At 44.2% G+C, this 23,985-nt stretch overlaps 1 protein-coding gene across 1 annotated transcript in view; it reads right to left on the reverse strand.

Annotated features, from left to right (window-relative positions):
- The window catches only part of Hs3st3a1 (heparan sulfate (glucosamine) 3-O-sulfotransferase 3A1), a 91,340-nt gene extending 71,992 nt beyond the window's left edge, over positions 1-19,348 (reverse strand). The window contains exon 1 of the mRNA XM_013013223.1: positions 18,732-19,348. Within this exon, the coding sequence (XP_012868677.1) occupies positions 18,732-19,348 (617 nt within the window). The remainder of the gene's footprint in view (positions 1-18,731) is intronic.
- Between the last annotated feature and the right edge of the window lie 4,637 nt (positions 19,349-23,985).

The raw sequence follows: 23,985 nt of genomic DNA on the forward strand, positions 1-23,985 counted from the left end.
AATGTTCAAGAGGAAGTGTACTCATTACCTCACTCATGTAACTGTAACCCTCTGTATAGTATCTTTACAATAAAAAAAAAAAAGAAAACATTAACTTTTTTTAGCCGGGTACTGGCTAAGGATCCTGGTTCAAAGCCAGCCTGGGCAGGAAAGTCCGTGAGACTCTTATCTCCAATAAACCACTAGAAAACCGGAAGCGGCTCTGTGGCTCAAGCAGTAGAGCCCTGGCCTTGAGCTGAAGAGCAGAGGGACAGCGCCCAAGCCAAGAGTTCAAGCCCCACGAGCGACAAAATAAATAAATAAACAAAAAGCATTAACTCTTTTTTTAAATAAAGAAGAAACATGCTTGCAAGAAAGTCAATGTCTATCTACTGATACAATTTGATAAATTGCTGAAGAGAGAAAAGTATACTTCCTATACAGGTTTCTAAGCTTTTCATAATAATCAACCATTTTACACTTGTATAGCAATGGTCTCTCCTTTGATGTAATATGCACGTCATGTTGTTCATGCTTCCTCCCCTTAACAAAGCAAGCTACTGGAAATTGTATTTGAGGTACACAGGGTCATGTCCTCAATGTTCAGCCTCAGTATACCACAGGTTCAAACTTCCACTTTGGTGGTGTGTAAGGAGCCTGCTTAGTTCATGAGATTCGGCCCCTTGTTTCTTGGATAGGGAGGATGGCTTAATGTCTGTGGAGATGGTGCTGTGGGCAGCTCACTCTTCAGAAGTGAGAGCAAGTGTTAAGCGACCAAAATGATGGATCAACTTGGAAAGGCAATCAATGGAGTTATTTATGAATAAGGAAGATTCTTACGAGTACACTGGGCTTTCTTTTCACCTCTGTAGTGGTATCTTAGCTCAGGCTGGTACCTTGCTGTTCTGGAAAAGACTCCACCCTTCTCCCAAAATATTCAAGGAAATTAAACAGGCCTGTCAGATGCTATGCATGCTCAGTGATGCTGAAAGCCCATATGCATCAATCCAAAGATCACAGCACCCACTTACAACCCTGTGATAAGGACAACATCAATGACATCATCATTTATAAGTTAACAGGTTAAAAAGAAGCACAATAATAACAGACACATCTCATTTATTTTTTAAAGGAGGATGCAAAATTTGTATTTCATTTGATTCAATAAGATGTGGTACCTTTGGGTTTGGAAAACAAGGTTCTGAGTGTTTATGTAAACCAAAGTAGTACATGGAAACAGGATTCAAACCCTGTGTTTACATGTAGTTGAACACGATTGTAAGACCAAACCAAGCCTTGTTCTGACTCTGGTTGTGCCATCATTCTGTAAGTAGGCAACCTGGAACAAACTGAATAAACTTAAACATGGTATACCCTGCTGCATCATGGGAGATTTATTTATAGGAAGGATTTGCCCCAGTATTTAACAGTAAACCCAAGTAGTGGGGGGAAGATGTCTCAGCAGGTGGAGTTCATCCCATCCCTTGTCTCTTTCGATGAACTCCAACTTACTCAACTTGCTACTGTCCGGCTTTTGTATATCACCAAAGCTTACCTGGTCTCCAGGTCACAAATATATCTCTCTACCCCAAGACAAATACAAACATCTACTCAACTTTTCCAGAGCTTCTGGTGCTGAAAAACTGGAAACTATCCCTCCTTCAGACATCCATTCTTATGAAATATGTCAGTGTAGCAAAAAAATTGAGACAATTGTACAATAAACACTCATCTATAGGCCAAATCAATTCTAAACACACCTTCTATACCTCTATTGAAATATAGCTGTTGTCTTTCTTATTAGAATGTTTAAGAAATCCATCTATCCATCCACCTACTTTTTAAAGCAGGCTTCAAAGTTAATCACAGACATCACAGCAGCATCTTCTAAATGTGTGTATACCTGTCATGAACTAAAGAAATGATCTTTTGAGGTGAGCATTGGAGCAACTCCCTTTGGGTTGGGTTGTGGCCCACATCTCTGCATCTTACCTGAGCTGATGACTAGCATGATCTTAACTAATGATATGCACAATGGATGGTTTCCAAGTTTGACCTTACTCATGAGCACCAAGGTACCTGGAGCATTTTCCATTCCCCGTGTCGAAATAAAGCTTCTCATTCCTGTTGGAACTTGCTATTCCTCCACTGTGTACCCAGGCTACAAATCTTCCAATACCCTCTATTTCTCTCCTTGATCTCCTTGCAAAGTTTTGCAATTTCTGTTAATAAAACAACTTAGATGATCATTCTCCTTTTCCTATGCCTGTGACATGGCTCTAGACCATACCTCCATCTCAGGTTCCAGATTCCCCGACAGCTGCCTACCTTAAGCTAAACCCTGTGAGAATCAGGCAGGCTTCCACAGCAGAGCCAGAGATGGCTGCAAAATCAGTCCCCCTCCTCCTTGTAAAGACAGCCTTCCATTCCCCCTCCCTCAACCCTGCCTCTACAGTGGCAGGTACCCAACATGACAGCCACCAGCTTTCTGGTGCTACTGAACTCTGGAAATGCAGCTAAGAAGAATTGAAGTGTGCTGCAAGTATTCAATGCACATAGACTCACTCATTAACTGTGTTTTATCTTGATTACATGCTAAATTAGATGTTAGCTATATGGGAGGAAGGAAGGAAAGGAGGGAAGGAGTAAAGAAAGGAGGGAGGAGGGAGGGGAAGGAGAGAGGGAGGGAGAGAGGGGATGGAGGGGGGAAGGGAGGAAGGAATAGAGGGAGGGAGGAAGGAAGGAAGGAAAGAAAGAAGGTAGGTCATATTACTTAGCTCTGGTCTTCACCAGAGGTCAGAACTCTGAAGTTCTTGTGGTCACTCATAGGACACGGAAGTGAATCTACTTTTCTACATAGCAATCATCAGCAGGGGCTTCGAAGTGTTTCCTGCACATGTGCTATTGCTCCCCTTCATTACAGGGCCAAGGCACCTGAAAATTGCAAGCATCAGTTCATAACAAGTATTGGCTGCCCATAGCCTTCTCCCATACAAACAGAAAACAGATCCAATTTGTTTCCTTTCCATCATTAAACCACCACAGGCCATTCTAGCAGACCCTCGGGCTTCACAGGAAGCCTTTTCAACAGATACTGTTGGAATTTCAAGGCCTCCTACACCAAGAAGAATGCTTAAGGCCCCATTAGAAAAGAAAAATAAATTGCCTTTTTCTTAAAAAAAAAAAAGAAAGAAAGAAAGCAAACCCACAACATATGATGAAAGAAACTACAAGAATAATTAGTCTACCCTCAACCAGGAAATTGAGAGGGAGGGGAGGTAAGGAAGGAGAGAAAGAGAGGGGAGGAGGAGGAAGGGAAGGAGAATGTGAGGGGGGAGGGGGAAGAAGGGAAGGGAAGGGAAACAGAAAAAACAAATAAAGAGAAAAAACTGCAAGCTTTGTTTCTTGCACAAAATCACTGCCTCACAGCTCCATTTCCCTCCTTACTCTCCCACAAGAACTATTCTAAACATCAGGTTCCAGCAGAAACAGGGCTTCAGTAAAGAAAGGTGATGAGGGGTGTGGTTAACTGTGGGAATGTAACTCTGGTTGCAGTTTAATCTGGGTCGCTTTGTTAAATACCTGAACATAATGAGAATCTGCAAAGATTTATGACCGTAACCAACATATCATTTTGACTCTGCCATTCAACCCAGCCTGGCAACTTTGATATTTCCTAGTGAAAGGAGAGATCTAAATCCAGTAAGAACTCTTAAAAGGAGGGCAGGAAATTTTATTCCCATAATTTGATTGATTACTTCCTACTCTGAACACTCATGAGAGAAAAAGGCACGCTCTTTTTTTTTTTTTTTGCCTGTCTGGGCTAGAATTTTCCCCCACTCATCTTTTACAAGCAGGCAACAACCATAAAACACAAATTACTTAGCAAAGATCCAAAGGCCAATCATGCTAATGGATTCCAAAACCTGGGTGCATCAAAATAATGAACAAAACATCTGAGAGGAAGCACAATGATGTCAAAGATGATCAGCCCCCCAGGCTCAACGGAACTGATTCCATTTAATGTGTCAGTTAACCAGTTCTGGAAGGAAAAAAGGTAACCTTCTAACTGGTCCAATACATGGAAGTTGTCACGTTGCAAATCCTCTAAATCAAGTGCATGTAACTCAGGACACTGCATCCTCTGGAGTTGGTCTCTTAGTAGAAAGTGTGTGTGTGTGTGTGTGTCTGTCTGTCTGTCTGTGTCTATCTGTCTGTCTGTGTCTGTTTATGCCAGTATTGGAGATTGAACTCAGAGCCTAGGTGCTGTCCCTTAACTCCTTTGCTCAAGGCTGGAGCTCTGCCACTTGAGCCACAGCACCGTTTCTGGGTTTTGGATGGTTAACTGGAGGTAAGAGTCTCACAGACTTTCCTGCCAGTGCTGGCTTCAAGCTGAGATCTGACTAGCCAGGATTATAGGAATGAGCCACTGAGGTCTGTGAAGCTGGGCTTTGATTCTTGGGCAAGGCACCTCTGCTTCTTTATATGCAAGTTGATCTTCATCTAGAAGATATTTACTCCTTCCAATAATCATATCTGTCCATATTTCTGCCTCACTGGATTTAAAGAAAGCCCAAGCCGACAGCCATGTGTTTAAGGGTCTAAGCACTCCTGCTAAAGGCTTAATGCTGATGACGGCCAGCTGGAAGAAAATCACTTCGATAAACCTTTTTTTTTTTTCTTCATCTCTTCTTTTTATTAGCTTACATTGGTTATGCACAGGGGGATTTCACTGTTACATTTCAGCACATGTGCTGTATCTTCCAATCAGTCTCAACTTTTCCATCACTCTCCAGTCCCCCCTTCCCAAAATCCAACAATTTTCCCTCCTCTATCTTTATGGTGCAGTCTATGTGTTCATCCTCTTTCAAAACATATTTTGAAATTATTCACCCTCTACTTTTCTTTTTCCCTTCCCTGTCTCTAAGCAGTTAGTCCCCTTGTTAGATCTGTTCTGAGTTCACTCACATATACATTATGCATAGGGATACAGGTAGGTATTTGCACATGGATATGGATGTCTTTTATGTCTAGCTTCCACAAATGAGCAGTGTTTTTTTTGGGCTTGGTTTCTCTCACTGGCTATATACTCCAGTTACATCCTTTCTCCTGCAAAAGGTATTTCATTTTTCTTTAAGGCCATGTAATATTCCATTGTGTGTGTAGGTGCGCGTATCACATTTTCATCACCTTGTGTTTATTCATTCATCTGCTGTTGGGCTCCTTTGGCCACCCATCACTTAGGCCTTGTGAATGCCGTTACAATAAGCATGGGTCTACGCTGTCTTTCTGCTACATGGATTTTCTCTTCTTTGGATATATGTCCAATAATGGTAATATATTGGTCATAACAAAACTCTACTTATAGTTTTTTGAAGAACCTCCAGGCAGATTTCCTTAGTGGCTGCACAAGTTTATATTACCACCAGCCATAATATGAGGGCTCTTCTCTGCTTCCCTCCCATCCTCACCAGTATTTGGTTGGTTTGTTTGTTTGTTTGTTTTGCCAGTCCTGGGGCTTGAACTCAGGGCATTGTCCCTGAGCTCTTTTGGGCTCAAGGCTAGCATTTTACCACTTGAGCCATAGCGCCACTTCTGGCCTTTTCTGTTTATGTGATACTGAGGAATCGAACCCAGGGCTTCATGCATGGTAGGCAAGCACTCTACCACTAAGCCACATTCCCAGCCCTGTTGTTATTTTCTTAATAGCTGACACATTCAATAGAGTGAGTTAGAATTTAGGGTGGTTTTGATTTGCATTTCCTTTGTGGCTGAAGACATTGAAAAGTTCTTCATCTATCTATAATCATTTGTATTTATTCTTGTGAGAGTTGTCTGCTCTGTTCATTTGCCCATTAATTAACTGAGTTGCTGGATCTCTTGTTATTTAATGTTTTGAGTTCTTGGTATATTCTGGATATTATTCCTTTTTTGGGGGGTACCAGTCATGGGGCCTGAACTCTGGGTCTCAGAGCTGTCCCTCAGCTCGTCAGCTCAAGGCTAGTGCTCTACCACTTGAGTCACAGTGCCACTTCTGGCTTTTTTCTTTTTGCTTATGTGGTGCTGAGGAATCGAACCCAGGGCCTCAGGCACGCAAGGCAAGTGCTCTACCACTGAGCCACCTTCCCAACCCTCTGGATATTATTCTTTTTATCTGTTGAACACCTGCTGACAATTTTTTCTCCCATCCGGTAGAAAGTCTCCTGATGCTAGTGATTGTTCCTTTCCCTGTCCAGAAACTTTTTCTTCAATTTGATTTAGTCTTGTCAACTTTTTGATGACATCTTATTAGCAAAAATAATGAAGATAAAATAGTGCCTGGCTTCACCATCAGGCTATGCTTTGATTGGGTGGTACTAACATAACTGGAAAATTAAAAATTAATATGCCAATCCAGGAGTGGAAGTACAGCAAAGCAAGGAAGACATTGTAAACACTGATTCAGCAACGTGTCTGCAAAGTGCTTGGCTGGAGTCCATTGCTCAGGGCCCTCAGGAGCACAGGAATGCCTGGTCCTCCCAGACACCAGTCACAGGCCACCAACACACCTGCCGTTAACGGCATGAGCCAGGAGCCTCCTTGCAATGTATTCCTGATGAGATTTAGGCTTTTCCATGAAGGGATTTAGAAGTCATTCACTTTATCTACTTAAGATTTTTTTAAATTTTATTAAGAATTTTTCTTAATTGGTTATTTTTTTTTAACCAATGGGGGAAAAGTCAGTTGGATGGCTCAGATTTCTGATATACTCATGACAATGAATTCTGTCATATTCCAGAGAGAAAATGAGTGGGAGGATGAGACCAAAGGGGGGGGAGAGAGAGAGAGAGGGAGGGAAGGAGGGAGGGAGGGAGGGAAGGAGGGAGGGAGAGAGGGAGAGAGAGGACAAAAAGAGAGGTAGCTCTAGTTACCCCATCATAGGCCAACACAAATAGACTAACATGATTACTTAAATGTTTTTTAATTCTTTTTTCAACTGTATTTTCATGTTTTACTTCATTTTCTCACTAAAGATCCAACACCAGAACCAAATAAGTCCAAGTCACCTCCCTACGCACCATCTTGGGAACTACAAGTGGACGATTGGGTCAGATAGCATCTTTGATAGTTTTTTTTTTTTGTCAGTCATTGAGCTTGAACTCTGGGCCTGGGCGCTGTCCTTCAGCTCTTCAGCTCAAGGCTAGCACTCTACCACTTGAGCCACAGTGCCCTTTCCGGTTTTTTAGTGGTTTATTGGAGGTAAGACTTTCTTGCCTGGGCTGGCTTTGAACCACGATCCTCAGATCTCAGCCTCCTGTGTAGCTAGGATTCCAGGCATGAGCCACCAGTGCCCAGCTATCTTTGATACATTTAAGGGAAGCACTCCTGTGCTAGACCCGGTGAGTCTAGGTCAACACTGCATCACTTCTAATGTTTGCTTAGTTCTACAACTAAGGCATATCCTTCCACCTTTCCAAGCCTCTGTTTTCTGATATGCACAATGTAGGAAATAACAGCACCTTCGTTAAATAATAAGGCCTATGTTGCAAAGGACCATGACCATTCAGGTCACCATGTGCCCTGGGTCATTTAGTATTTGATAGAGTTTCCCGCAAAGGTTCCACACATTAGTTATTGTCATTTTCCCTCTCAAATGATGGCCTCCATCATTTCAAATAGTTCAAATAGTCAGCCATTTTAACGTGGCTCAAAAAAACACAAGGTGAAGTGCATACCTACTAAAGTGGACGCGACACCAACACATGGAGAATTTGTATTTAATCACAGACATTATTCTTTTCTCTACATACACATTCACAGTCTATGCCTTGCAGGAAGAAGGTTTTTTTTTTTCCACACAGATTCCACAAATATAAAAAAACTAACAAATCAAAGGAAATACAGTTCACTCCGGGGAATCTTAGGATGGAGTGGGTTTTGTGTTGTTTGGTTTAAGTAAAAGTGAACTAGGGATAAATCCCTATTTTTATAGTTGCTTTAAATATCAAAAGGAAGTTTTTTTTATTATGCTTAAGTAATTGAAACAAAGGATTTGCCATTCCACAAAGCTGTTTGTGAATACAATGTGTCTTGATCAATGTCCCTTCCAAACCCCCCCCTCCTTTCACTTTTTTCATTTTGCAGCATATACCTTGAATTCTTGACTGTGTGCTCACCCTCTATCCCTCTCAAAAGGCAAATATTTTTATTTTTTTCAGTTTTGAATCTACTTTTTAAAAATTAGTTTTATTTGTTTTTGGTATATGTGATACCAAGGACTCGAATCCAGGGCCTCATGCAAGCTAGGCGAGCACTCTACCACTAAGCCACATTCCTAACCCTCAAAGGGGAAATTTTTTTTGAAAGTTATTTTTTTGCAGTCCAGACACACAATTGTGTGTTTAAAAACGGAGGGAGAAAATGCCAGCACACTGTCTAGATAGGAACTTGGACTCTGCTAATACTGGTAGTGAGTACTAGGTAGATACTATAAGCCTAATTACTAAGAGTTGGGAGTATGCACACATCCTGACTCTCTGATCTCAGTTGGGTATTCTCTCTTCTTCCCTCCACATCTGCTTCAGTCCCATAAGCCAGCGTCTATACCGTAAGTATAGTGTGCATGAAGCCCTCGATTCCTCAGTACTGTATACACAGAAAAAGCTAGAACTGGTGCTGTGGCTCTAGTGGTAGAGCACTAGCCTTGAGCCAAAGAAGCTCAGGGACAGTACCCAGGCTCTGAGTTCAAGCCCCAGAACTGGAAGTGAAAAAACAAACAAACAAACAAACTCTCTTTGTCCTTGTTTTGGGGACTGAGTGAGTAGGTGGCGAAGTAGGAATCATTTGTGCTCTGGAATAAGTGAAAGGAGGATTCATGTATGGAAGCAATGGGTGTTATAGGACAGAGAATCTGGAAGGCCCACCATGGGCTACCCAAAGTAAAAGATACTAGTGTGGGGCTGAGAATGTGGCTTAGTGGTAGAGTGCTTGCTTAGCATGCATGAAGCCCTGGATTCCATTCCTCATTATACCACACACAGAAAAAGCCAGAAGTGGTGCTGTGGATCAATGTAGAGTACTACATTGATTTTCTCTTCTTTGGATATATGCCCAATAATGGTAATATATTGGTCATAACAAAACTCTACTTACAGATTTTGAAGAACCTCCAGGCAGATTTCCTTAGTGGCTGCACAAGTTTATGTCACCACCAGCCATAATATGAGGGCTCTTCATCTATCTATAACCATTTGTATTTCTTCTTGTGTGAACTGTCTGTTCCGTTCATTTGCCCATTAATTAACTGAGTTACTGGATCTCTTGCTATTTAATTTTTTGAGTTCAAGCCCCAGGAGTAAGGGGAAAAATAACATGAAAAGAGAACGGCACTGCACTGATGGAACATTCTAGCAAAAATCCTCTTTCTTTGACTCCTGTTAAGTTCTTCCAGCCTGCTTAGCTCTTTTCACATATATAATCAGGAGGCTAAGATCTTAGGATCATGGTTCAAAGCCAGGCTGGGCAGGAATGTCCTTGAAACTCTTATCTCCAATTAACCACCAGAAAATTGGAAGTGGTGCTGAGGCTCAAGTGTTAGAGCGCTAGCCTTGAGCAAAAGAGATCAGGGATAGTGCCTAGGCCCTGAGTTCAAACCCCACAACCTACCAAGAATAAGAAAGGAAAAAAAAGTGTGGCCTTTATGGCATCACTGACAGGGTCAAACTTAATAGAAAGCTTGTGATGAATTAGGCCTTTCTTCCTCCCCTCACTGTTAACCTCTCTAGTATAATCACAGTGTATGTACACTCCCATAGTACTTAGGGCCTCTTGCTTGCTAAGCAGTTACTCTACCACCAATCCATGCCTGTACCCCATAGCATTTTGTGTGTGTGTGTGTGTGTGTGTGTGTGTGTGTGTGTGTTGTGCCAGAAGCTGGCCTTGAACTCAGGGCCTGGGTGCTGTTGCCTAAGCATTTTCAGCTCAAAGCTGAAAGTGCTCTACCACTTTAGCCACATCTCTGCTTATGGTTCTTTGATGGCTAAATTGGAGATAGAGTCTCTTGGACTATCCCTGCTGGCTTCAAACTGAGATCCTCAGATCTCAGCCAGATGTGAGTCATAGGCACCTCACATATATTGCATTCATGACCCCTTAGAGCCTGACTCTTACTAGGTCAAGTTCCTTGGTAGGAAGGCTTAAGGGAAAGGTAGTTGTGGGTAGATAGGGTATAAAAGCAAACTCTTGCTTTTATATCCTAAGTCCAACCAGCAAGGGCTAGAGACAGAGGGTTTCGGAATGAGTAAATGGAGATCTATTTTTGCAAACATGTGAGGTGGGTTACTCTTGCTCTGAGGAAGGAAAAAAGGAAGGCTCTTGGGCTTTACTCTGTGTTACCCAGAGACTTAGATGTTTAGGTTGGAAGAGGAGCCGGGCACCGGTGGCTCATGCTTGTAATCCCAGTTACTTGGGAGGTTGAAGGATCAAGATTTGAAGCCAGTCCAGGCAGGAAAGTCTGTGAGACTCCTATCTACAATAAACGACTCAGAAAAAGCCAGAAGTGGTTCTGTGGCTCAAGTGGTAGAATGCTAGCCTTGAGCCAAAGAAGCTCAGGGCCAGCACCTAGGCCTAGAGATCAAACCCCACAACCAACAACAATAACAAAAATAAAACTTGAACATAAGCACTGGGATACTGAAGCAGTGGATCCAAGAAGCACAGTTAGTGCTAAGTGAGTGTTAGGTGATTAGTGGTTTTCCCCCTTCGATGTGTGGAGCATACAGGGGGGTAAGGTCGGCACAAGGTGATGATTTCTATTCTGCACAGAACAACGCCACATTCCCGCATGCTCCTCAGAAAGACAAGAGATTTAAAACTTACAAAATGTTTACTGATGAACCTCTTCCTCTAGTATTTTCAGACTGGGATTTTCCCAAGTAATGAGAACCTCAGAAAATCAAGCCTCAGCTGAGAAAGGACTGCCCTACGGTACTATTAACTCAATGACACGCAGTCTTCTCCTTTCCCAGTCTTCCCACAAATGCCTTTTCTTCTGTTCCAGTGGAGGCCACACCTTGTCTTTCTTCCCTCATTAGCAATGAACCCAAACCGAATCCGAGTTGATCGGTCTAGCTGTGCTCCATGCCACCTTGACCCTCTTGGTGCTGCACGATTCCTCTCAGCTGTAGACTGTCTCCTTTAATGTTCACTCCTGCTAGCCTGGCCAACGAACAGGATCACCCACAAACGGTCATTTTCACTGCCACAAGTGAGGGAAACAAGAGCTCAGGACAGCACGGGGACATGAGTGCTGGTTATGTGGGAAAGGTGCTTTGGTCAGGGTCTCCCCAATGAAATGCCCCTCCCTTCCCTCCTGCGTTTGTTTTAACCCGTTTTCACCACCCAGTTCCCTAGACTGCCACCTCTGGGATGCAATAGGACTGCCCCCCTCCCCTCACATCCCTAGGAGGGACACACATGAATCCCCAGACCCTAGGCTGTCGACACAGGAGCCCCCAGACCCTGGGATGAAGACACAGAAGGGCTCCTCCAACTAAGTTTTCAGTACCTTGCTGTGTCATCCTGCATGCACATGGGGGCTAATCCATAGGACGGCTCCTGTGTGTGTGTGCAAAGGGTTAAATGGCTTCTGTGGGGGTGCTTGTTCAGGACACAAGGCCCTCCTCCAGAGCCTTTACCACACAGGGGAAGGGAAAAGGCTGCACTGCTCCTGCTGGAATAAAATCATCTGGAAGTATTTTCATCTGAAGCCAGCTTTCAGACACAGAGGCAAAACACACTAACAAAAGTAATCCGGGGCATATGGCATTCCTTTCAGTCATATACATTTCTAATATAAATCCTCTGATCGTTTATAGCCAGCTCTTTGTGTTTATTGTCGCATTTCTCTCATTTCTCTTCACAAAACCAATTCCTGCACAGAGGAAGTGAACTAACCTTATCTCAGCTGTGGTAGGCAGATAGCTGCCTAAATAGTTTGTCATCCCTGTATTCACCCTTCCTTCCCTCCTTCCTTCCTTCCCTCCCTCCCTCCCTCCCTCTCTCCCTCCCTTCTTTCTTTCCTTTCTTTTTCTTTCTTTCTTTCTTTCTTTCTTTCTTTCTTTCTTTCTTTCTTTTGTTCTTTCTTTCTTTCTTTTTCTTGTAAAACTACAGATATACATTGATAATGATAGGGTTGAAGTTTCCATCTGAGGTGGAGAGGCCATTTCCCCGTTACTGCGCCTGCCACTAGGTGGCGTTGCACATCACATTCAGAGTGGGCTGCTCTACCTTGAGTACAAGACATCTTTGCACTCCTCACAGTAAATTCTCTAACTGCATTCTGAATAAATATCCCTACCACCAGTTGCAGCTTTAAAAAAAAATTCACAGCTATCAGACAACTTCTGAAACAGGTCAAATATGAACTCTGGATTGCAGCACTCAAATGACCTGAAGATAATTGTAAATGCTCAGGTTCATGAACAGTCATGAATAATGCAAAAGATTCAAGGTCTGCGTCATGGGAAGAATGAGATTTATTAATTTACTGAATGCAGCATGGCATGAATTGCTAAATTCTGGCTTTACATAGGTGTATAAGCTATATTAATATTCCACTCAGAGACTTTAGAATTGTATTCCCTAGTAGAGATCATAAAGTACAACTATTTTAAGAACAATATTATCAAACTCAAAACTGAGGAATGAAGGTATTATTTTGGCCTAAATTCCTCTGTTTATCTATAAAAGGCATATTTCATAATAATAATTTTATTCTCCTTATTGTAACTTACAATTGAACAGAAACAAACTTTCTCAAAGCTTCAGGCTCTTAAAATTATTAGTAAACAAAGACCAAGGGAGGGTGTCTCTTGCTAACTTGGTGTCTGCTAACTTGGTGGAGAAAGATCTGTCCTCGAGGAAAAGAACTGGATATTATCAAGTTGGATCCAACACTTTGGCTGATAGTAACTGCAATTTCCAATTTTTCAAAATGGTTGTTCCCATAGGAATATGAGGCTCATTTTTTTGTTGTTTGTTCGTATCAAGGAAGTTTGTTTGTTCTGAGAGAAACACACTTCTCTCGGTGATGTGAGCAGCTGGCCTATGTAAAGTTAACCCCTGTTGTCATTAATTGCACAGGCGTTATTTTATTCCCATGACCCCTGCAAAATACAGAGCTGGCACATACTCTTCCCTGGACAATCAACAGATCATTTATTTGCAGGAGACACATATTCTGGCCAGGGTGTTAGTTTTCTTTTCTCTTCTTTCTCTTCCTTCCTCCCCTCTCCCCTCCTTCCTTCCCTTTTTCTTTCTCTTCCTTCCTCCCCTCTCCCCTCCTTCCTTCTTTCCTTCCCTCCCTTCCTTTTCTTTTGTCCTTCCCTCCCTCCCTTCCTTCCTTCCATCCTTCTTTCCTTCCTTCTTTCTTTCCTTCCTTCCTCTCCTTCCCTCTTTCTCCATTTTCTTTCTTCTTTTCTTCTTCCTTACCTAACCCTCTTTCTTTCTTGTGACTGGGATTTAAACTCAAGGCCTTTGCCTTTGCTATGCTCATACTATGCCATTTGAGCCATGTCTCCAGCCCAGCTTTGTACTGGCTATTTTGGAAATGAGTCTCATGGAATTTTCTGCCTGGCCTGGCTTTGAACTGTGATCCTCAGTTCTCAGCCTCCCAAGGGGGGTTGTTTTTAAAGAAGTAGACAGGAAGTCATGATGCTGTGGTAAACTCACCCCTCCTGCAGGTACCTACCGATTTTTATTCAAGGTCTATCTACACATTGCAGTCTTCATCACTGTGAAGGAGTGAGTGCTCACTTACAATTTCAAGGTTCACCAAAAATGCTGCTCTTTAATGCCTGCCTGCTTCATACCATAGCATGTCCATGATTGCTCAGATGCTCCTCTACCACTTGATAACTTTCCTCTTATGAATTCCAACACTTTTTACCCATACTTGTGTAAGAGGGGACACACACACACACACACACACACACACACACACAATGGATTGATTGATCAGCGATTGCTGATATGCTCTCCTGCGGACAAACCCAGAGTTCGGATATGGAGCAAACAAAATGACAGCAATGTTGGCTCAACCTTTACTTGGTGGAGAGTTCAAGCACTCAAATCTCCTGGGAACTAGATGCACGGAGACAATTACTCTCTCTCCCTCCACAGATACTCATGGTGGACTCTTGTTCCAGCCCCTTCATCCCCTCCCGATGGCCTCCCTGCACTGTGCGGACAGAGCCTTGGACTCCAGTGCATGTGACCTTGGATTATATCTGTATTGAACACGTACAACGCATAGGACTTCAGTCCCTAGGACCTTGCATGGGTGGCGAGACTCTGCATCTCTCTTGGCTCGAATTTCATGTCAAATGCTTCATGCAAAAGAGGCTCTCGGAGGGTGGGAAACTGTTCATGAAGGTTCTGCGCAGCTGCTCCCAGCTGCTACAAAATTCTCCTCTCAGGAACTGAAAGTACCTCTGCTTGATTCGCCTCTCCAGTGGCCTCAAGCAGACAAGGCCCCAATCGTTAGAACATAACGTTTTGAATATTGATGGAAGGAAAGAACACTAACTCCAAGCTCAGTGACCTCTGATTTGCTCTGTGCCAGGCCACAAAGCCATGCTAGGGCTGGCCTTCTCTCTGATACTTCCTGGTCTTCACTAAAGCAAAAAAAGTAAAACACAGGAAGGAGGTGTGATCAGCTAAAAGACTGGAACAATGTGGGCTTCCTACTCTATGCCAAATAAGACCGAAATGCTTGTATGTACGTATGGATAGACAGATAGACAGACACATAGTAGGGCCTCTGTATCCACAGCATTTGCATTCATGGAATCAACCAACTATAGGGCATAACAATCTAGAAAAACTCCATCGGAATTAAACATGTATGGACTTCCTTTTCATTATTCCCTAAATGGCTCTGTATAATAAGTATGTACATAGTTGTAGATATTTAAAATATTCCGGATATGATATAAAGTGCACAGAAGGATGTATGTAGGTTATATATGGTGTAATAGGAATATTACACCCATTTTAATGAAAGACTTGAGCATCTAAGGAGGTAGGAATGTACTGGGAGTCCGGGGACAATTCTTCACATTATTTTCAGAGGTTGCATATAAGAATAATATCACATAGTTATATATTATGTATCATTATATATGTTATATATGTTACGTTACATACATATTATATATCGTTATATATTACATGTGTTATTTATATATTCCTTCTAAGATGAGACAGCTATTTATAATATCTTTAAAGGCATTAAATACTTTACCAATTGGTGTGGTTCTGTCTTAGAAGTGAAAATACAGCATACCTTCATTAGTGAAGGTCTGATAGATAGGGAGGCCTCATTAAATTCTGGGCTCACCTGCTCAGAAACCCCAGTCGAGACAATTCAGTCTTGGCTTCCAGTAAAGATCTCAATATTCCAGAGCAACCACAATCACTTCCCCAGTTCCTTTATGAACTCACCACACGCACAATGGAGACAGACTATGCATCACAGCAGATTGCTTTCCCAGGACACACAAGCGGCAGACATTTGTTGCGCTGATATCATTGTCTGCTAAATTAAGTAAGGAGGAATGTTTTTGAAACCCATCAGGGTGAAGTTTCATACCAGGAAACTCCACAGACCTGTCCTCAATTATTAGAACAAATCTGCACACCTAGAGAAATTTGGTGGGGGAATTTGTTGAGGATATTAAAACAGTTTAAACAAGAGGAGCAACAGCCTTTCTCCAAAAGTGTTTTTGAAGAAGAAATTTGTGTCTTATTTTTTATTATACATTTTCTGCAATCAAGGGCTTATTACTCTACTCTCCAGACATCATTTATAAGACATTTCAGTTTCTTTCAAGTGAAGGAAAGGAGTAGAAATATCTTAATCTTAGCAGCAAGCTTTTCTCTGAAACTCTCAAAGAGATTTTCTTCAAACTTCACAGCAACTTTTCTCCCTTTGTACGGACAGTAGGGGGCACTACCACAGCAAACTGTTATGCATTATGGGAAATAGATTCCACTAAGAGTAGAAACAAGAAAAAAAAAAGAAGAAGAAAAGACTAGATACTTGGGGGTTCCTCCCATGTCAACACATCTACAAATATTATACAGATTTTTACCTTTTGTAATCCACATTGGGGTGTGAATATCAGGGTGTGTGTGTGTGTGTGTGTGTGTGTGTGTGTGTGTGTGTGTGTGTGTGTGTGTGTGTGTGTGTTACAAACCTTACATTGTAAATTTTGGGAAACTCAGGAAGATCTAATCAGATCCTCTGTTCTAGAATGTTAGCTAAGTGTAAGTAGCTAAAAATGGACTTAGTAGTTAAGAGACTTTCTGTGTGAGATGTATACACACACACACACAGTTAAATCTTCAGTCTGTTCTGCAAACATCAAACTCTGACTTCAGAGCCAAGATAAAAAAAGAAAAATGTGGGAAAATTTCATTGAATAATCATATAATAATCCAGACCCCATAGGTTGGAGTTTTAAAATAAGAGTTCCCTGTGTAATTGAGTTCAGCTTAAATTTATGCATTCAATTAAAAGAAAAACCAAAACATTGGGAATGGTAAAAACAAAGACATTTTCTCCAACACTTGGAAAATTAGATTCAGCAAACCATGAAGTCTACTGTGCAGTTATTTTTGTAACCATCATAAATTGCTTTATAGAACTCCTCTGCCCGAGTAAACAATCTAAGCAGAGATTTACTTTATAGCATGCATTTAGTTTCCAAAGGACAGAGCGGCCTCAAAGTTTATGGCTCCTTTTCTTTCCTTTTTTTCCCCCTCCCCAACTACTTGTGTTTCCAGTTACCTTGAAACCTTTCTACTCTTAGAGGAGTTTAGAAAGTTCTACAGAAAATATAATCCAGGTTTGCAGATCTACTATAGTCTCAGATACTCATTGCTGGGAGAAGAAGAAACAATTCTACCTTGTGGAAATAAAAGTTTATATGACAAAGTGACAACAAAAGGTTTTAGTACTAAATATGTCACCCTATCTCATGGCATCTCAAGACTCTTTTGGGCTGGGATGGTTCAGCCAGCCCAGTTCACTTAATGTGTTCACTTCTGGTCCTATATAAGGCCAAATACGAGGCAGGCTGCTGTAGATAAGAGTTTTAGGGGTGTTTAAACACTTCTTTCTTCTATCGCTGATGGGGGGTGGGAACAAAGCTGTCTTTGTGCTAAAAAGAAGGACCTGTTGTTTCCAGATTCAACAGGTCATTTTTATAAGAACTTCCCAGAGGATATAACATAAATGACAGAAACACAAGGGGATATTTTAAGTGGCTGATGATTTTAAATGATATATAATCTGTATTAAGGGCAAGTTGTTTGCTTTTCTTTCCAGCAAATGGAAAGTTAACTGTTTTAGAAGTGTTTAATGTTAGAATTGAAATTTTTTAAGGGACTAAACCTTCTCTCATGAGTTGAACTACTATAATTTCAGCTCCTGAAACCAATCTGAGGGGTGTGCTTGACCCCTGGAGTCAATAAACTTGTCAAATCGTGTCCTTTTCTGTTTGGGGGATGAATGGTTAATTTAGTGGGCTCTTGAAGTGTGTATCTAAATCGTGTGTAACTATTCTAATACTGTTTCAGTTAAAATAAGGAGAATGAATATTTTATGAACTAAACTTTTTAAAATGGAAAATTCTAGCCACATGACTTTTCCTTGAACTTGGGAGGAAATTTTTTTTTAAAAAGCTTACTATGTTGTGGCAAAAAAATATAATCTAAACAATAATAGAACTAATGAGTTTACACCAGCCTTGTATGTATTGAAGGTAACCTGATTATGAGAAGATTGGCAACTTTAAGATTTAAATAATATTTACATACGATCTAAATAAGATTTACTGCCTCAACTGTATCCAAAGAGTTTCAGCAGTGTATTCGTCTCTACTTTTCTTTCTTTAAAAAAAAAGTTTGTAAAGTTAGATTATTTGAAGATCTTTAGAAAAGTCTACCAGAGGCAAAATCATTTCTCTCTATAAAGAGCAAGATCACATTTACCAAATTCATTCCTTACCCCCACAAAAGTTGTTACTAGGGAAGCCGTTATTTAAAACACGAAGAACCAAGGGGAGCCCGTACTGGCTGAAACATAGATTATCCAAACTACCTGGGCTCTCAGGAGCTTGACACTTTTACTAAGTCTCTATATTACACTCTACCTAGTACAACTATCTGGCAAAGGGTCAAGGTAAATAAATTCGTGATGCAAACACCATGTGGACCACAGGGAATTGCTCCAGAGATAAAGAGAAGAAGAAGAAGAAGAAGAAGAAGAAAAAATTCCAGCAGACTTTCTGCAGAGTGGCAACTTGGTAAGAAGAAACGGATTTTTTAAATTTTATTTTGGAAAAGACTTTAAAAAACTAGTTCCCCTCTAGCTAAATCCATGGGTACTTTCTCATAGGGGAGGAAAAATAGGTCTGTCTGAAAAAAAGGGACTTTCACGAATTAAAATCCCCAAGACATAAATTTCCCTCCCTCCACCCCCTCTTCCTCCCTCCCTCCCTCTCTCCCTCCTTCCTCTCATCCTCCACTGCCCTCCCTCAATGGAGAATGGCAGCCTCAACTTGGGAACGGTTTGTGGGGACCCTAGGTCTTCCGAAGCGGGGTGGGAGGCATACTGGAGGGGTCCCCAAGGCCTCTCCCAAGTGGGCCTCCCCCCTGCCCCGACCCATTCCCTCAACCCTACACCTCAGCCCGGCGCGCTCGCTCACCGGTACCAAGCGAGGCCCTTGTCGTAGCTGCGATCGAAGAAGTGGGGTTCGGCGCCCACGGCGCGCACGTCGGGGTGCACGCGCAGGAACTCCAGCAGCGCCCGCGTGCCGCCCTTCTTCACGCCGATGATGATGGCCTGCGGCAGCTGCTTGCTGCCTTCGTCCAAGAGTAGGGCCAGGGTTCCCGGCGGGGCCTCGGCCACGCTGCTTCCAGCCCCGGACCCTCCGGGACCCACCACCAGCCCGGGGGTCTCCTCTTCCCAGACCGTCTGGTCGCTGTCGTCGCGCGGGGCCGCAGGCCGGCGCTGCTGCTGCTGCCGCCGCCGCCGCCGCTGCTGCAGTTGCAGGAGGCGTTTTCTGTGCGTCGCCGCGGGCCACACCGCCAGCTCCCGCGGGCCTCCGGCCAGGACCCCGCGATCGGGGTCCCCCGCCTCCTCGCCGCCGCCCGACAAGCCCACGATGGGGCCGGACAGGGTCTGGCCGCGCTCGACCAGGCAGTAGAAGACGTAGAGGGACGTAAGCAGGGAGCAGAGCATGAGCAAGAACTTGCGGAAGATGCGGCGGGACAGCGGCTCGGCCGAGTTGGGGTGCGCGCCGGCGGGGCCCGGAGGGGCCATCCTAGCCGGAGGCGACGGCGGGCAGCGCGCGGGCCATGCTAGGCCGGGACTCCGCCAGGTGCCATCGCATCCCCCCGGCAGGCCCGGTCGCCGGACCGAGGCCACATCGCCCGTGCGTCCCTGTGGCGGTGCCAACTGCCCCGGGAGAGGCAGCGGCCGGGGCGCCTCCGGGGAACCAAGTCCGAAATGGGGAGGGGGGAGTATGGGAAGGGGGAAGGGGAGCTCAGTGCTTAGGAAACCATCGTCTTAGGTTCAGATCCTGCGCCTAAAGGGGCAGCGCTCGGCACCCGGGTCCCTGGGAGTCGCTGCCGTTGGGATCTCGGCGGCGGCGGTGGCGAAGGCGCGCGGCTCGGGCCGGCCCCGCGCAGGCTCTCGCGGTGCGGATCTCCACTCAGCGATCGCGCATCCCCGGCTCCGTCCCGGTGGAGGGGACACGCAGCTCCGGGCGCCTCCACTCGCTGCGTGCGCTCCGGACCGAGGCGAGCGAGAGACCGTGTTTCCCCAACTCCTGCTTGCTCTCGTCTCCTCGCTCGCCGGGGCACCCCCCCGCCCCTCTCCGTCCGGGCTCAGATCTTCTTCTCCACCCAAAGCCAGCTCCCCCGTTCGTCTCTCGGAGTGTCCCAGTGGGACGCAGCAGGCCTGCACCCCTTCTTCGTGCGCACCCGCAGGTTCCAAACTGCACTCGCGGGGTCCCCCCCACCTGTGAGTGACGCGGCGGAGAGCCCAGTTGTCTGGGATGGAGCGGCGGGCGCTCCCCGCCGCCGCCGCCCCCCGCGCGTGGGGCGCACAGGGGCAGCAAAGTTGTCGGTTACGTCAGCGGCCCGGGTCGAACCAGTCCCAGGACGCTCGCCACGGGGCGCGGACCCAGGGCGCAGGGGGGCCGGGCGGGTTGGGATGGAGAGAAGGTGGCGCGAGCGCCCGCCGCGGCCGCCCAATGGCACTGGGAGGGCGGGGGGAGGCTGGGGCGACGCCCCTTCCCCTCTGTTCTCCCGCCCCCCCTCTTCCTCCCTCCGGATCGCTGCTCCCCTTTGGAGCAGAGCGGTGCTTTGCTGTGGCTGCGAGCTTGTCTGACAGTTAAAAGGTGCTGAATCCCCCCCCCCCCCCACACACACACTCGGAACCTGATTTTCACCCCCGGAGCCTCTGGCTAGATTAGAGGTGATCAGACCTCTCCAACTCGGTGCAGCACTTTGCAGGCCGTGATCCCCGTTTCCAGCACCCCAGGGCTCTGCTTCCCTCCCAAGTCTCTTCCACATCCTCTCCTTCCTTTTCCCCTTCCAATCCTCGCTCCCGCTCCCGCATTGCCTTGAACCTCCTCCACCGGATCCCACACCTTCAGAAGTTTCTTTCGGGATAGTTTTCAGCCTTCTCGGTACCCCACGATCCCATCAGGATCAGGGGTGGGGGAGTGCAATGGAATTTTTCCCAGCACCAACTTTGCTTCTTCCTACTCTATGGCGCGCTCTTGAGTCTAACTCTTTCTTCGGTTTCAGTGTGTGTGTGTGTGTGATTTTTTTTCCCTGCTTCTTTTGATTTTTTTTTTCCTCCTTGGATTTATTGAAACTGATCGAAGGTCTCCCAGGACTTCGAAAGGAACAAGTTCTTGGGAAATAAGTCAATAACTAAATCAAAGGCGGGAATTAGTATGGGGGGGGTCTCTTAAATCAGCCCCCAATTCCAAAGCCCAGACTCAGTTTTGTGTGTGTGATGTGTACTTGAATATTGTTTGTACTGGTATATGTCTGTCTGTCTGTGTGTATGTCTGTGTGTGTGTGTGTGTACGCGCGCGCGCGCGCGCGCGCGCTTGCACGCACGCCTGCAATCAGGGGTTAAATGCCTTTTCCATAACCAAGCGGTTTCCTTTTTCTCTGGCCTTCTCTGACCCTATATCCTCTTCCGGTGCTCCCCGGAGAGCAGGTCAGGAAAGGATACCAACTGCCCGGCTAGTTAATGGAGGGAGGCGGCCCGTGGAGCCTGCAGGGGGTGGTTTTTGTTCAAGTCCTATTTGTTCCTTATTGCTGGGCTTCCTTGCTTTCCCCGGGACTCCAGGCAATGTGGGTGGTGGCCTGGCAGCTGCTTCATACCAACTCGGTGCCACAAGCCATGGAGTCTATTTTCTGGGCTCACTGAGGGTGCTCACAAAGGTCCTGGAAATTTTGCTTCCCCAACCTCGTGTCACCACTCCATCTCATCACCTGGATGTTTTGTCTTCACCTTGTGTCTATCTAGCCAAGAAAGCCGAAGTCAGGGAGATCCTTCCTTTTCCTTTCCTTTCCTTTTTTCTTTCGTTCCTTCCTTCCTTTCCCTTCCCTTCCCTTCCCTTTCCTTCCCCTTCCTTCCTTCCTTCCTTCCTTCCTTCCTTCTTTCCTTCCTTCCTTCCTTCCTTCCTTCCTTCCTTTCTCTCTCTCTCTTTCTTTCTTTTCTTTCTTTCTTTTTTTCCCAAACGGAGACTTCTTGGTTTGAATAGAGTTCATGTTACCTGTGCTCTGCTGGATGCTTATTGGCTACTACTATTGGTTTATGGTTACAAACTATCAATCGCACAGGCAACCCAGTCTACATACAACCACTGGTGATGAGCTGTTTTGGTTCTGCTGCTGGAAAGCTCTGCATGTTTACCAGAGTGAGCAAGCAGCAAGTGCTCCCAAGCTTCACAGTTCTCCCTTCCCCACTCCTCAAATGGGATATTGACAAGCCCATGGAAATTTAATGCTGACTTGGCATTGACGGTGTCTCAAAGTTGTTCTGGGGAGGAGGGCTGTAATCCTAGCTACTCAGGAGGCTGAGATCTGCAGATGGAGGTTTGAAGCCAGCCTGGACAGAAAAGTTGGGGAGATTCTCATTTCCAGGTGATAGTGAAAAAAAAAAAAACTAAGGACAGTGCCCAGAACTTGAGTTCAAGCCCAAGTGCACACTTTTGGGCACACACACACACACACACACACATCTTACATGCCCTTGTGATGCTATGAACACCCAGTGGGACCTTTAAGGGGGTGTTTAGCTCCTGTGGGCTCTACTTTCCTGAGAGAATTAAAGCCATCTATGAAATGTGTTAGTCATAGAAGGAGGAAACTTAGTTAGCTCTTCTTCTTCTCTGTCCTAGACTTCACTTGCCCTTCTGATTTCTCAAATGGGATGAAATGTACAGAACCATCCAGAAACCTGCTATCTGGCTTCTCAGTCAGCATCCTGCACCTCATACCACATGACTCCTTATTAGTTAGAATTTACCAAGTCTCTGATAGTAGCAGAAGTAGGTGAAGATGCCTTCATTCTTTTCATTCCAAGTCTTCAGACTCCAGGGTATAGTTTGCAACTGGGTTGGGTCTAGCCTCTTTTTTTTTTTTTCCTGGAGAAATTTCCCATTTCAGTTTGTTGGGTGGAAAACTCACATGCCAAAATTACTGTTACTACAAGCTGACAGTATATTCTGTAGGCAAAGATGAGATTTGCAACAAAAATTAGTTAATTAAGAAGGCTGACCTAATATCCATTTAACATTATATATATATGATATTTATTTCTAAATTTTTAATTTTTATTTGAAAATGCTAAAAATAGAGGGGTTATAGTTACTTAGACCAGGCAAAGAGTACATTTCCTTCCTCTCTCCCAGTTTTTCCCTTCCATCCACTCACAAGTTGTATAGTTCATTTTATTATTATTATTATCTTTAAGTAGTTTTACAAAGAAGTTCCCATTCTACAAAACAGTATATGAATACAAAGTGTCTGACAACATTGTCACCCATCTCTCCTAACCTATCCAGTCTCTCATTTTATTTCTTTAACTGAGATTAGGTGATTACATAATTTCACTTATTTCACAGAATTGTGGAATAATGATACTTAGTTAAAGTTATAAACACACTTTAATCTTCACAAAGCAAATTGTCATTATCATGTTCTATACAGTCTGTGAATTCTATGAGCTTTGACAATTCAAATTACTTTTTCCACATCAGGTGATGCTTACATTTCTTTCCCTTTGCTTAGTGTAGGCTGTTCCCACTTATTCTGTTCCTCCTCCTGGCTTCCATCCATTGCATGCATATGCATATCACATTTCAAATGCTCAATACCACCGAGGGACTAGTGGTTGCCCCACTGGACAGCTTAGAAGGTGATATTATTCTCACAGGAGACGTATATGTCTTGGGTGGTAGTGGTGGTCTCATTAGGAGACAACGCATTCCAATTAGGATAATTCATAGAGTTTATTTACAAAACATGTGCTTTTCAAAAGAGTAGCAAAGAGAAAGCCTAGATATTGTGCAATAGTTCTGGATGAATGGCATTGGAGCAATTACCATCCCTACATCTAAAGAGGTGAGGACCACCCCAGTTAGAATGGCTAAAATCAAGAACTCTAATAACAACAGATGCTGGAGGGGATGTGAACAGAAGGGAACCCTACTGCATTGTTGGCGGGAGTGTAAACTTGTTCAACCACTTTGGAAAGTAGTATGGAGGTTCCTCAAAAGACTCCACATAGAGCTCCCCCTATGACCCAGCAATCCCACTTTGGGGCATTTACTCAAATGTTTACAAACAAGACCACACTAAAGCTACCAGCACAACTATGTTTATTGCAGCACTATTTACTATAGCTAAGATATGGAACCAACCCAGATG

The sequence above is a fragment of the Dipodomys ordii genome, unplaced genomic scaffold (genome assembly GCF_000151885.1).
Source record: "Dipodomys ordii isolate 6190 unplaced genomic scaffold, Dord_2.0 Scaffold19, whole genome shotgun sequence".
NCBI classification, from domain to species: Eukaryota; Metazoa; Chordata; class Mammalia; order Rodentia; family Heteromyidae; genus Dipodomys; species Dipodomys ordii.